Source organism: Spinacia oleracea, chromosome 2, assembly GCF_020520425.1.
Source record: "Spinacia oleracea cultivar Varoflay chromosome 2, BTI_SOV_V1, whole genome shotgun sequence".
In the NCBI taxonomy this organism is placed as follows: Eukaryota; Viridiplantae; Streptophyta; class Magnoliopsida; order Caryophyllales; family Amaranthaceae; genus Spinacia; species Spinacia oleracea.
In genome coordinates, this window is record NC_079488.1 from 110,664,737 (window position 1) to 110,676,334 (window position 11,598).

Sequence of the window (11,598 nt, forward strand, 5' to 3'; positions counted from 1 at the left end):
GTTTTGGTTGCTATTTGTTAGTTGAAACTTTTGTTCTTAAGAGGAATGATGGAAGTATTGTGCTAACATATGATTTTAAGCACACTAATCAGCTAAGATTCAAATGGGAGTGATATCAATTAGTCCTGCAATTTTCTGGACCGATCTGAATACAGTCTTCCTCGTGGTAGTTTCTAGTATATGAAAACAAATGTTATTATGTAATTATATATTGTTGGATTCATCTTACTATAAATATTTACAATATTAACGTTTTATAAGTTTTTCTAATATGTAGTTAAAGTTTTAAATATATTGGTGGTTAAAATTAAGTTGTGTAGTTAAAGAGGTATTTTTCATTATTAGGGGTGTTTAAACTACTTTGCATTGTATTATTTGGTGGTATTAATCTGAAAATTTAAATTCGTGTATGTAATAGTTTCATTGAAGAAAGTCTATAAAAATAATTGCTTCAGCCAGGAGTCGAACCTGGATCTTTGGCAATATTAAGATTTAACCGATGTGCTACTGCAGCTCGATCTTTGTTATTTACAAAAGTAAATTAATTTACTAAAACGGAAAAGAGTTACTCATATCATATCTTTCCCCTTTGCAAAAATCGTTTTCGTTCTTTATGAAATCAATTGTTACGTGGAGTATTATGAATATGGTATGGTGAGTTTCCCTTAAAGTCTTAACTTTTAAATTTTATGCTGTGTTTTTAATTTTCATTATTTTCTAGATCAATAACATATGGCAAATTTTGATTTTATTTGATTTTATTTCTTTGAAAACATTTTATTTATTAAGTTAGTGTTGGACTAAAAAAAATACGAAATACGTAGTACTCCCTCTGTTCCTATTTGTTCTTCCCATTTGAGTTTTGGGGTGAAAATTAAGAAAATGAAATCTTGTAATGATTGAGTATAAGAGAAAGTAATAAAGTAGTGAAAGAAAGTAATAAATAAATGAAGGAGAGAGAAGATATTTTTAATAAAGTACTCCCTCCGTCTCTTTTTGTTTTTTACGTTTGGTATTTTTCACGCGTTTTAACGAATAATCAATTTGCATTGAAATCCCTCAATTTTTTATTTAAACGAGATAAATTACGTTTATTTATAATGTTTTCACTTTTATCAAAATTCTGATATTGGGAAATGAGAAAAACTTAATGTCCCAATGGAAAAGTGTAAGAGACTAAATGACCCAATGAATGTGATTGGTTAAAATAATGATTGGACACAAATTTTGATAGAATACTAAGTTATTTATGTGATAATATAAAAGAAAATGTAAAGAACATTTTAAATACCCGAAAAGGAAAACGTAAAATACAAAAAGAGACGGAGGGAGTAATAAAAAATCATAAAAGTGGGGTTGGGTGGGTGAATGTGAAAATGTGGATGAATTAAATAAGGGATGGTGGGGAAATTTATGGTAAAAAGTCATGTCCAAAAATAAAAACGGGAAGAACATATAAGAACGCCCGAAATAGAAACGGGGAGAACATTTAAGAATGGAGGGAGTACTTAGTAACAAGCGTGTGTTGCACGCGCGAGACCTGACATAGCAACTTATAATTACAAGCCGATAATAATTTGTCAACTTAATTACTTATTAGATTATTTTTGTGGTAATGTATGTAATTAAATAATTCGTGCATCGTACGGACATAAAACTTACATCTAAAGAGAGACCAGAAATAGAGGAAGTTGAAGTTGAATATTAAAATATGAAAAGTGTTTGTTAAGGCATGGAAACCACATGAGTAAACTACCACCCTAGCTAGCAGCAGAAGTTCGACCATCTAATATGAGACCTATCACCAATTTCAAACTCATTCTCTATTTTTCCATCTTCTTACTTCTTAGTTTGCTACAAAAAAATATTCTCAAGGAAATAGCTATTGAGAAAATATAGAAAAAATTCCAAAAAAAAAAAAAAAAAACTCCCTACATAAAAATATATATATAAAAGGGAATGTTTACTAATACTAATTGGTTCTCTTGCTAGTGTAGTCAATATGCCAGTCTTGACAAGGTACTATATCTTGCTCATCCTTAAATTTTCTTATTTTTTTATATTTATGTTTATTTTCCTTTTTATATATTTGATCGAATCAAGTTATAAGTTTGTGCTCATTTGAACCTCCTTATTTTAACCAATAGCACAAAAATAGACATCAAAATCTATCATATGTTTGTTTCTTGTTGTTCTAATGTTTTATTAAATTTTCTTGTTTGCGAATTTCAATTGAACATTACAAAATATTAATAAGACAAGACAAGAAAATATTAATGTAATTTCTCTGATGAAATTTTTTTACTCTTTAGTATTACTTTAATTTCAAGTTATGTGCTCTGCATCATGATTCATGACCCCTTCTCTAATTAGTGTTCCTACCAAAATTCAAAAATTACCAAGTATTTTAAACCAAAACTGAATTTCTTAGGCCACTTACTTCTAGTTCATGCAATAAAGTAAAATGGTCATACATTTTTTATGGCTTTTTTTTTTTTGACATCGGAATGGCTTCTTTTTTTTTTCTTTTTTTTTTTTGCGAATGAGCCATATGCATTAAAAATTACAAATAAGGATTTTAACAGTTGACCTAACGTACATAAACCCTCAAACGTTACCACTAGACTAAGACATCATTCATTCTGGTTTTATGGCTCGACTTTTATGACTTAATTGCTTTGATAGACACCTGGCAAATAAATGAGTTAGAGTATACCTGAAGTAAAAGAACAAAAGGCTATATTTATCTATAAAAAATGTAAATGTCTTATTCATTATTTCCATAACAAACCTCATTAACACATGACATTTTCTTTAAAATGGAAAGTCCATTTCTCTGCCCATAATGTTATTTAATTATAATGTACTTCCTCCGTTCTCTTTTACTTCAACAGGAATAAAAGAAACTCGTAGCACGAATAAGACTGACTGCTTGTGTACGTACTCTTTTACTTCAACAGGAATAAAAGAAGCTTGTAGCACGAATAAGACTGATTGCTTGTGTATGTACGTAATGGTGTCACCCTCTCAACCTGATATCGAGTCGAAAAAAATGAGAGGAAAAGCTGTTCCTGGAAAAGCAATTGTTTTACTCTGCATTGCTAGTTTTCTAGCAGGAACACTCTTTACTAGCCAGACTTATTGGAGCCGTAACAAATCAGAGACCAAAGATCAGGTTGCACTTATTCCCAACCATGCCAAAACTAAGAAGATTCAAGCCACAACAATGGCCAAGATCAATTTGGATCATAACAAGCGCGTAAGTTGATTTCTTAATACATTTTTGGGCAGTTTGATTTTAGGTAAATTTGTGAAAAACTACCTTACAAAAACGAATTTTTTGCAAGAAACTATCTTATAAAAGAAATTTTGTAATTAACTACCTTATAAAAACTTTATGTTGTAAGATGCTACATTTGACTGGATTATGAACGTAAAATCAAAATTTTAGGTTGACTTTACTATGTTCATCTAACGTGATATCTCACGGAAAAAGGGTAATAAATGGAACGTGAGATGCATATCGTAAATTCAACCCCGTAATTTTGAGTCAACGTTCATTAAAGATAGTATATTACAACACAATTTTTTTATAAGTAGTTAAATACAATAATTTTTTTATAAGTTAGTTTCTCGCAAAACCACCATTTTCTAGGGTAGTTTTTGACAAATTGTTCTTGATTGTATTGAGTTCTAAAGTTGCAAATTTTCAAAAATGTGTTACTTACATGAAAAAAAATCAGATGTTGGTTGAAGGAAAACCTGGAGATATTATGAGTGAAGTTACTAAGACACACCAAGCAATTCAGTAAGCAAAATTTCCCTGAACTCAACATTCATCTCAAGTTTACAATCTCATCTGATAATCTTGTTTCCCAGAACTAACTAAAAGTCTGAAACTATTACAACAGATCACTGGATAAGAAAATATCAGCTTTGGAAATGGAATTAGCAGTAGCTCGAACGAGTCAAACAGACCCTCAGATTTCAGGTGAAATGGGAACTAATCATAGTCTGCAGAAAGCTTTCATTGTGATTGGAATCAATACTGCATTCAGCAGCAAAAGACGGAGAGAGTCTGTCAGAGAAACTTGGATGCCTCAAGGTGAGAAATTCAATTCAACAGAATACGATATTATTGAATATATATGAGTCTCAGGCACCTGTGTATCAGGGTAAGTCGTATTATTATACTCACGTATGGGCTAGTACGTATTCTCAATACTCCCCCTCTTATGTGAGCCACCTTTAAACTTGCAGTCTAGATATGTCACACAACATCCTTACTAAACCCCTCTTAACTAGAGGTTAAGCCCCCTACTAGGGGCATTCACATTTGTCGGGCTACTTGCTCCAAACAGATCCTTGACCCAACTTTAAACTTGCAGTCTAGATAGGTCACACAATGTCCTTACTGGACCCCCTAACTTGAGGTCAAGCCCCTACTTGGGGCATTCAAATCTGTTGGCTACTTGCTCCAAACAGAACTCTTCACCATATTGCAAATTCTTCAACTTCGGTGGCCCTTCCTTTTTCGGGATAAACAATGGGCCAAAACCGTTGGCTCTGATACCATGTGAATATTATAATATGGCTTACCTTAATACGAGAGTCTGAGACTCGTATATATCATAATATCATATACTAGTATAATTACGAGTATACCCTTACTATCCTCCATTAAATATGAATATACAATTATTAGATTAATTCATGGTGCAGGAGAGAAGCTGAAGAAATTGGAGGAAGAAAAAGGCATAGTGATTCGGTTTGTTATAGGACACAGTGCAACACCAGGAGGGGTTCTTGACAAGGCTATTGATGCAGAAGAGGCAGAGTACAATGACTTCCTTCGCCTCAACCATGTCGAAGGCTACCACGAGCTTTCCACCAAGACACGAATGTATTTCTCAACTGCAGTCGCACTTTGGAATGCAGAGTTTTACATGAAAATAGACGATGATGTTCATTTAAACTTAGGTCAGTACAATTATCACTCCATACTTACTACCCCTCTGTCTCTTTTTGTTCTTCCTGTTTAGAATCTTTTAGCGAGACAAAAAAAGTCAAACCAGTAAGAACATTTTGAGACGGGAGAGTATTAGCTTCTTGTTAAATCTTCAGACTTTAACACAGAATGTTAATCCTGTAAAACTGTTGCAGGTATGCTAGTCACTTCTCTAGCAAAATACAGATCAAAACCCAGGATTTATATCGGCTGCATGAAGTCTGGACCTGTTCTGTCTCAGAAGTGAGTATTAAACAGCATAAACATGAACATTGAACAATTATAAGAAGGGAAAACAGGGCATGAACATAATTGTTACATGTATGCAGGGGTGTAAAGTATCATGAACCAGAATACTGGAAATTTGGAGAAGAAGGGAACAAATATTTCAGACATGCTACTGGTCAGATTTATGCCATTTCCAAGGATCTTGCAGCTTACATATCCATTAACGCGTGAGTTATCGATAATTCTTGGATTACTATACTACAGAACTACTCTTATCTTATACTTCGTATTAGTACAGAACTAGGATCCGTTTGTTCTAACGGAAAATACATTTCTGGAAAATGATTTTCCCATTTTTCTTTGATTGTTTTGTTAAGGATAGAAACAACTTTCTTTGGGGAAAACCAACTTTCTTTTTGAAAAAAAAAGAATGCCACATTTTCCACCCTAATCCCTTACATTTCCTTTTCTTTCCTCTCATTTCCCCTTCTATGTAGGAAACAAATAAAGGAAAACTATTTTTCCTCAATGTTTTCCCTTGAAAATCATTTTCCATGGAAAATCATTTTCTTTTGAAAATGTTTTCTGTTGAAACAACAAACAGAGCCCTAATGGCAAATGTTCTAAACCACGTTCACAGACCCATTCTACACCGCTATGCTAATGAAGATGTTTCTCTGGGGTCCTGGTTGTTCGGCTTGGAGGTTGAACATGTCGATGATCGTTCCATGTGTTGCGGAACACCACCAGGTATGCTATTATCTCTGTTCCTTGATCATCGTCTAAGCTAATTGACCATTAATCACTTTTTTAGTTAGATTATAAATCTTACAGAAGTTTGTCTAACTCAAACTCTTATTTACAAACATGTGAAAAAGACTGTGAATGGAAAGCACAAGCAGGAAATGTATGTGTAGCATCATTTGACTGGTCTTGCAGTGGAATATGCAAATCTGTTGACAGGATGAGAGATGTGCATGATGCCTGTGGAGAAGGAGATAATGCTGTTTGGAATGTTGATCTCTAAAATTACCAAGAAGTCTGGCCTATTAAGGGATATATACAGTCATACAGAAGGGCATAATAGACACTTTAGTTGAAAGTTGCTCAAAATCTAGACACTGTACTTTTTTGTTAATCTGTACTATGGAACCCTTTCTGGAGCAAAAATTGTTCCACATAAATCAGGGTCCTTTGTTGTTTCATCTGCAAGTTTTTTTGAGCTAAACAGAGGAGGTTGCCTAAAAACATATCCGGTTCATTTACAACGCTAACATGTTTTATTGGTACAAATTAGTACAATCAATAAAGATTTTGTTAGTACCAATAAAGCAAAAGTGTTATTGGTAGTGATTAATTGTGTATTTGGTAGTACCAATAACATATCAATGTATGCCAAAACATAATAACTTTGTAGTTTGTACCAATAAAGCATGTTAGCGTCATAAATTGACCAGCTTGTTATTGCTCGAGACTTCCTCTTAAACAAAGGAATCTCATGTATGTTTTCTTGCAGAACCTCATACATGATACATCCAGTAACTTAGCAGCATAAAAGAACAGGCGAAGAGTATAACCTTAAATTTTAGCTACATTTCTTCAAATTATTTGTACTTGTAATCTATTCACGGACGAAAATAAAAAGAAAATAAAGAAAAGATAATACGAAGTAAAGAACTCGTCTTTTGTCTGAGACAGGGTTTTACTGACTTGGTGGAAATGATGAGCTCTTTTTCTATTTCTGTATCCTGTAAGATTTTCAAGGTTTGAGGACTGGTACAACAAATCACAGAATAACACAGATAAAGGTCATTGGAAAAGAATCTGTTTGATAGAAATACTAGATCTCATGAAAAAAAATGAAATATAGGTGTACAGGATAAGAGGATGAATAGAATTATTTGAACCAAGAAAAGCAGAAAATTACATAATGTATATCCAACAATATACAAGTATATGGCTCTGTTATTATTACTACTGTCTAATTTTGGAGGATTTACATGTACTCCACCCAGTATCAACGACTAAGAAGTAAGAAGGTATGAAAAGGTTTTCAGTACCTTTATTAAGAATAATAAGAACTGGTATACTCTTGTGTCTTGTCTATCGTCTCCACTTATCGATTTCCTTTGAAGCTGCTACCATTAGCCTCTTGGTTTTTATGACAAACTCATCAATCAGTGCATCTACCTCATTTCTGCAAAAGCACACCAAAGATAACCAAATGGTTAATGCAACAAAGAAAAATTTGAAAATTTGAACCATAAGAATTGGCTAAGTTAAATATTTATACATCTTTTACTCGTAAATCGTAATACATTAGCTCAGTGAACATTTTGGCCAAACCTGGCATATAGCTGGCGGAAGAAGAAACATTTCACTTCAAGATTTTATGATGCAAATCTACAATCATTATCTCATAATGTGCACATCAGAAAGGGAAAACATATCCTAAAAAGTGTTGCCAAAACGCAGATCAAATCCAGAATTACATCACTTTAAGAAGTACATAAAATTAGTGTATCCTTGAAGTTCATATTGTACAGAATACAATTGACCTCAAATTGAAGATACTTTCTTTCTTATCGTTTTAGCTCTTTAAGGAGTGAAGATTCTGGGTTCATGGTACGATTACAATACAGTTATAAGATTTTGAGGACTCTTTTATTTACTTGTGACAATTTTCTGGACTCCATTCAAAAAGTCGGGGATTGGTTTTCCATAGAGTATAAAGCCTATTAGTGATCAGTGATCTGATTGTGAATGGGGAATCTTTCAGAAGCCGGAACGTTTAACTAATTGTCGCTAAGTCTGGACATAGTTTCATTTGTATGGATCGAGTGACTACTGGGGCTGTAATCAAATTTTGAAGAAGATAAACGCCTAGTTAGTGCGTATATTTTCAAGAAAGTTGCAGAATCCACTCATGCTTTGAAGGTTCTAGAATCTAGCCTGTAAAAAGCATTGAAGTTTCCACGAGCTATCCAGAAGAGATGATCCACCAAATTATTAACAAGTTATCTTCAAGGGCATATCCAGATCATAAGTCCTTGCAAAACTAAATTTTAGCACTCTGGGAACTGATGGTGGGACCTATTCTCAAATAAAGAGGAAAAATATGTAGGAGAGGTATGCCTTTGTTAAGGAAAGAAAAAGGTAGCAACTTCAACACAGTGTAATTGATGGTGGTAAAATTCTCAGTAATGACTAATGAGGATGACAACCAAGTCAAGTACAGTGAGTTTGGGGTGGTAAAAGGAAAAGTAATAGATGATTCTATTCAAAAGACATTATGTTGCTGGTAAGAAGTCAGGAGAGAGAGATTGACAGAAAATACGATGTACATGGACTCATAAACTTAATACATATTTGAGAGGAGCGGTTTTCAGGTACATAAACAGCCTTATGATTCTTCTTGTTTAGGTGTTTTAGCTGGTCCAAAACAAGCTTGACAAGTTGTCATGAATGCAAGTTACAAGCAAATACTGAGTTTTTGCAAATTGCTGATATGGAGGATACCCTACAGCCAGAATGTTCAGTATTTCCCATCTCCACCACTTTAGACATTTCTTGTAGCTTTCTTATTAGCACCCCTCTTTACCCAATACATGACCACTAAAGAAAAAGGGAGATAGACAAATAGACAGAAAAATATTTTTTGCTTCCTTTATTACTACGGAGTATCTGAATATTCAAAACATAATAATATCAATCTCCAAAAAAATCATAAGGTCAATAGTACTGTTAAAAAGAAGGAGAAATCCAGGAAACAGGAAATAACACTTACAAATGACAACAAACATATGTATCTTAGCTACAGAAAAGAAATTTGAACAACTTTTGCCTAGTACCAGATTTGGTCTTCTGAGATGGAGTGAGTAAAACAGATTGAACGCAAAACTTCCAATACAAAGAAAACAACGAAATCATGGAAATAGATTAACACTTCAATACAAGGAAAAGATGTACTTACTGAGATGGAACATATGAGCCATTAAAAGGCTTTTCAATATTAGAGTATCTTTTGTTGTCATCATAAGCAACACCTCTGCCCATACCATATCCGAAACCTAAACCAACACCACATCCAACACCAACGCCTAAACCTAAGTGCAGTCCAGGGATCCCAGGCCCAATGCCCACGCCTGTGAAAAAACAGACATAGAAAAAAGGCAGCCACGGAGATTAGATTCAGTATATTTACTCCTAAATCCTAATTACCAATAGTAATGAAGGCAAACTTAAAGAAACAAAGCATCAATTTGTATCATAAAGGGTGCTAGAACCATGATATCAGCAAAGAATAATCTGCTCTAATGCTTTTTCTGTCATCCACATGAGTATAAATCCAATTAACGTCACATGGACTCTTCATTTCACCTCAAGTATCCCTCATTTGATATCTAGTACATCAACATGGGTGTGAAAAACTATGGACTTTTGCAATCCTCAACATAAGTCATGAGAGCATTACAAGATATTGAAAATGATTAAATCTGAAAACTAAGTGTTCATGTTGGATACTTGGTAGCTATATAGTAACCCAGATACACAGATTCGAGGACAGGATATTGGTACATTTCAAATATGTCCCATGCTATGGTTCAAAAGATATCCGGGCAACGATTTCAACCTACAAAGTTGACATGATGGAATTCATCTAATTCATTCAGAACCTCTACAATGTTTGCACATACTATTCTCAGATAATCTGTTTGCAAATTCTGCATACTGTAACCATCTTCTAAGCTTATCCAATCTTAATTAACTACAGTAAAATCGAAATTGGTAATCACGTCACGGAATTTCATCCTTTCTACAAAATTGTTCTCTTTCTCCATCCAATACTTGGTTTGAATTCAGCTTGTCTCTAGTCTCTACACCAAAACTCAATTCTCCAAAAAGAAAAACATCAATTATCTAATCAATTTTCAATTCCACTCACAAACGTTAACAATTTAATTATAATCCTAAACAAGCAAACAAACAAACAAACTTTGCAGGGAATTTAGGGTTTGAATCAACAATAACAAAAAGAAATTGTTAAAATGCAAAAGGAATGAATGAGAAGTTACCGCCGATAATGCCGAGGCCGAAGCCGAGACCACAGCCAGCTCCGAAGCCGAAAGCAGGACCGACTTTGCCGAATTCCTTGGTCGTAACTTTAGGAAGTTTCCAGATCAATCCTTTGTCTGCGTCTCTGTCATTTCCGCCATTCATCGTCGTCTGTTCACTCCACTTCTTTCTCTCTCCTCTTCTTCTCATTTCATCTGTGCTGCGTTTGTTTTCATTCTTATACTGCTCAGGCCACTGTTTTACAGAAGCAACACACTTGGACAGGTTCTTTGAAGTTGAAGTTTTTCGGGTCGGGTCGGTTCGGCCACGTGGATTTGAGGTAGAATCTTACTGTGTGTTTGAGAAATGTAGTTTAACTAAAAATGAAGGTCGGCAGGGTCGAGCCACACAAAGCCCACTCTGCATTGGGCCAGGCCATGTCGGGCCAAAAAAAATTCAAAACAGGGACCAGACCCACGTGCCCTCGTGGCTGGTTGGGTCGGGCCGTCGTGTCTATGACTAATTTTACTAAATTTAGCTTGTTTTGTCGTGTCGGGCCGAGACGTGTTGTGCCTTGTCGTGCTTTTTTCAAACAAATGCAACTGACTTCGTGCTCGTATCGGGCCGTGCTTTTTTCGTGTCCGTGTCAAGTTGGTCCGTCCCACAACCATCTTTAAGTTTAACGAGGAAAAGTGCGTAAATTTGTGTAAATTGAATCATTCCTTAATTTTATTTTATTTGGTAATTTAGATGGAAAGCGAGTAAAATAAAATGTGTGGCAATCAACTAGCTATATTTTACATGTTTTATTTTCCACACTTTTCCCTTCAAAAATGATAGAAAAACTATGGAAAACTAAATTAAACATGTGTAATATTCCATTTTCCATAATTTTCCACAATAATTAGCAAAACAAATTAAAATATAGTGAATTCGCATGTTTCTTCAGATTTATTTTTCTATAAATTATGTAATTTACTTTTTCTCACATTACCATATTAACTTGATATAATATCTACATCTGATCATGAAACGATCGAGCTTGTCTAACATAATTTTTCAAAAATATGCTAGAGCCAAAAGTTCTTTCCCAAAATCCGTTATTTGGCGAAAATTATGAAGTAGAGACCATATTGTACCTTTTTTTTGAGAGTATGAGTTTTGAGTCGTGAATTGTGGAGTAGTGAATCGTGATTATGCTTTTCTTGCGGTAGGAAGTGGGGGAAATTGATCCTTGCTTGGATCTCAATAAGCGCACATCAAAAGTGGCTATGGTTACAAGTTTAGCACATATCACACATGGTATC

The 11,598-nt window shown here is 34.2% G+C and overlaps 2 protein-coding genes across 3 annotated transcripts; one reads left to right on the top strand and one right to left on the bottom strand.

Annotated features, from left to right (window-relative positions):
- The first annotated feature begins 1,829 nt into the window (after positions 1-1,829).
- LOC110796179 (probable beta-1,3-galactosyltransferase 8) lies at positions 1,830-6,486 on the top strand. 2 transcript variants are annotated; one of them, XM_056837834.1, is made up of 9 exons: positions 1,830-2,019; positions 2,895-3,259; positions 3,744-3,808; positions 3,912-4,105; positions 4,723-4,980; positions 5,164-5,251; positions 5,338-5,463; positions 5,877-5,986; positions 6,115-6,486. In XM_056837834.1, the coding sequence occupies exons 2-9, from the start codon at positions 3,005-3,007 to the stop codon at positions 6,261-6,263; spliced, it is 1,245 nt and encodes a 414-aa protein (XP_056693812.1). In that variant the 5' UTR covers positions 1,830-2,019; positions 2,895-3,004; the 3' UTR covers positions 6,264-6,486. The 2 variants fall into 2 exon arrangements, with proteins under 2 accessions (XP_056693812.1, XP_056693811.1); XM_056837833.1 differs by having other exon boundaries at positions 2,961-3,259.
- Positions 6,487-7,083: 597 nt separating this feature from the next.
- LOC110796131 (uncharacterized) lies at positions 7,084-10,538 on the bottom strand. The gene is made up of 3 exons (XM_022001161.2): positions 10,312-10,538; positions 9,210-9,381; positions 7,084-7,433 (listed from the first exon to the last, which is right to left on the bottom strand). Exons 1-3 carry the CDS (start codon positions 10,499-10,501, stop codon positions 7,340-7,342), a joined length of 456 nt encoding a protein of 151 aa, XP_021856853.1. The 5' UTR covers positions 10,502-10,538; the 3' UTR covers positions 7,084-7,339.
- Between the last annotated feature and the right edge of the window lie 1,060 nt (positions 10,539-11,598).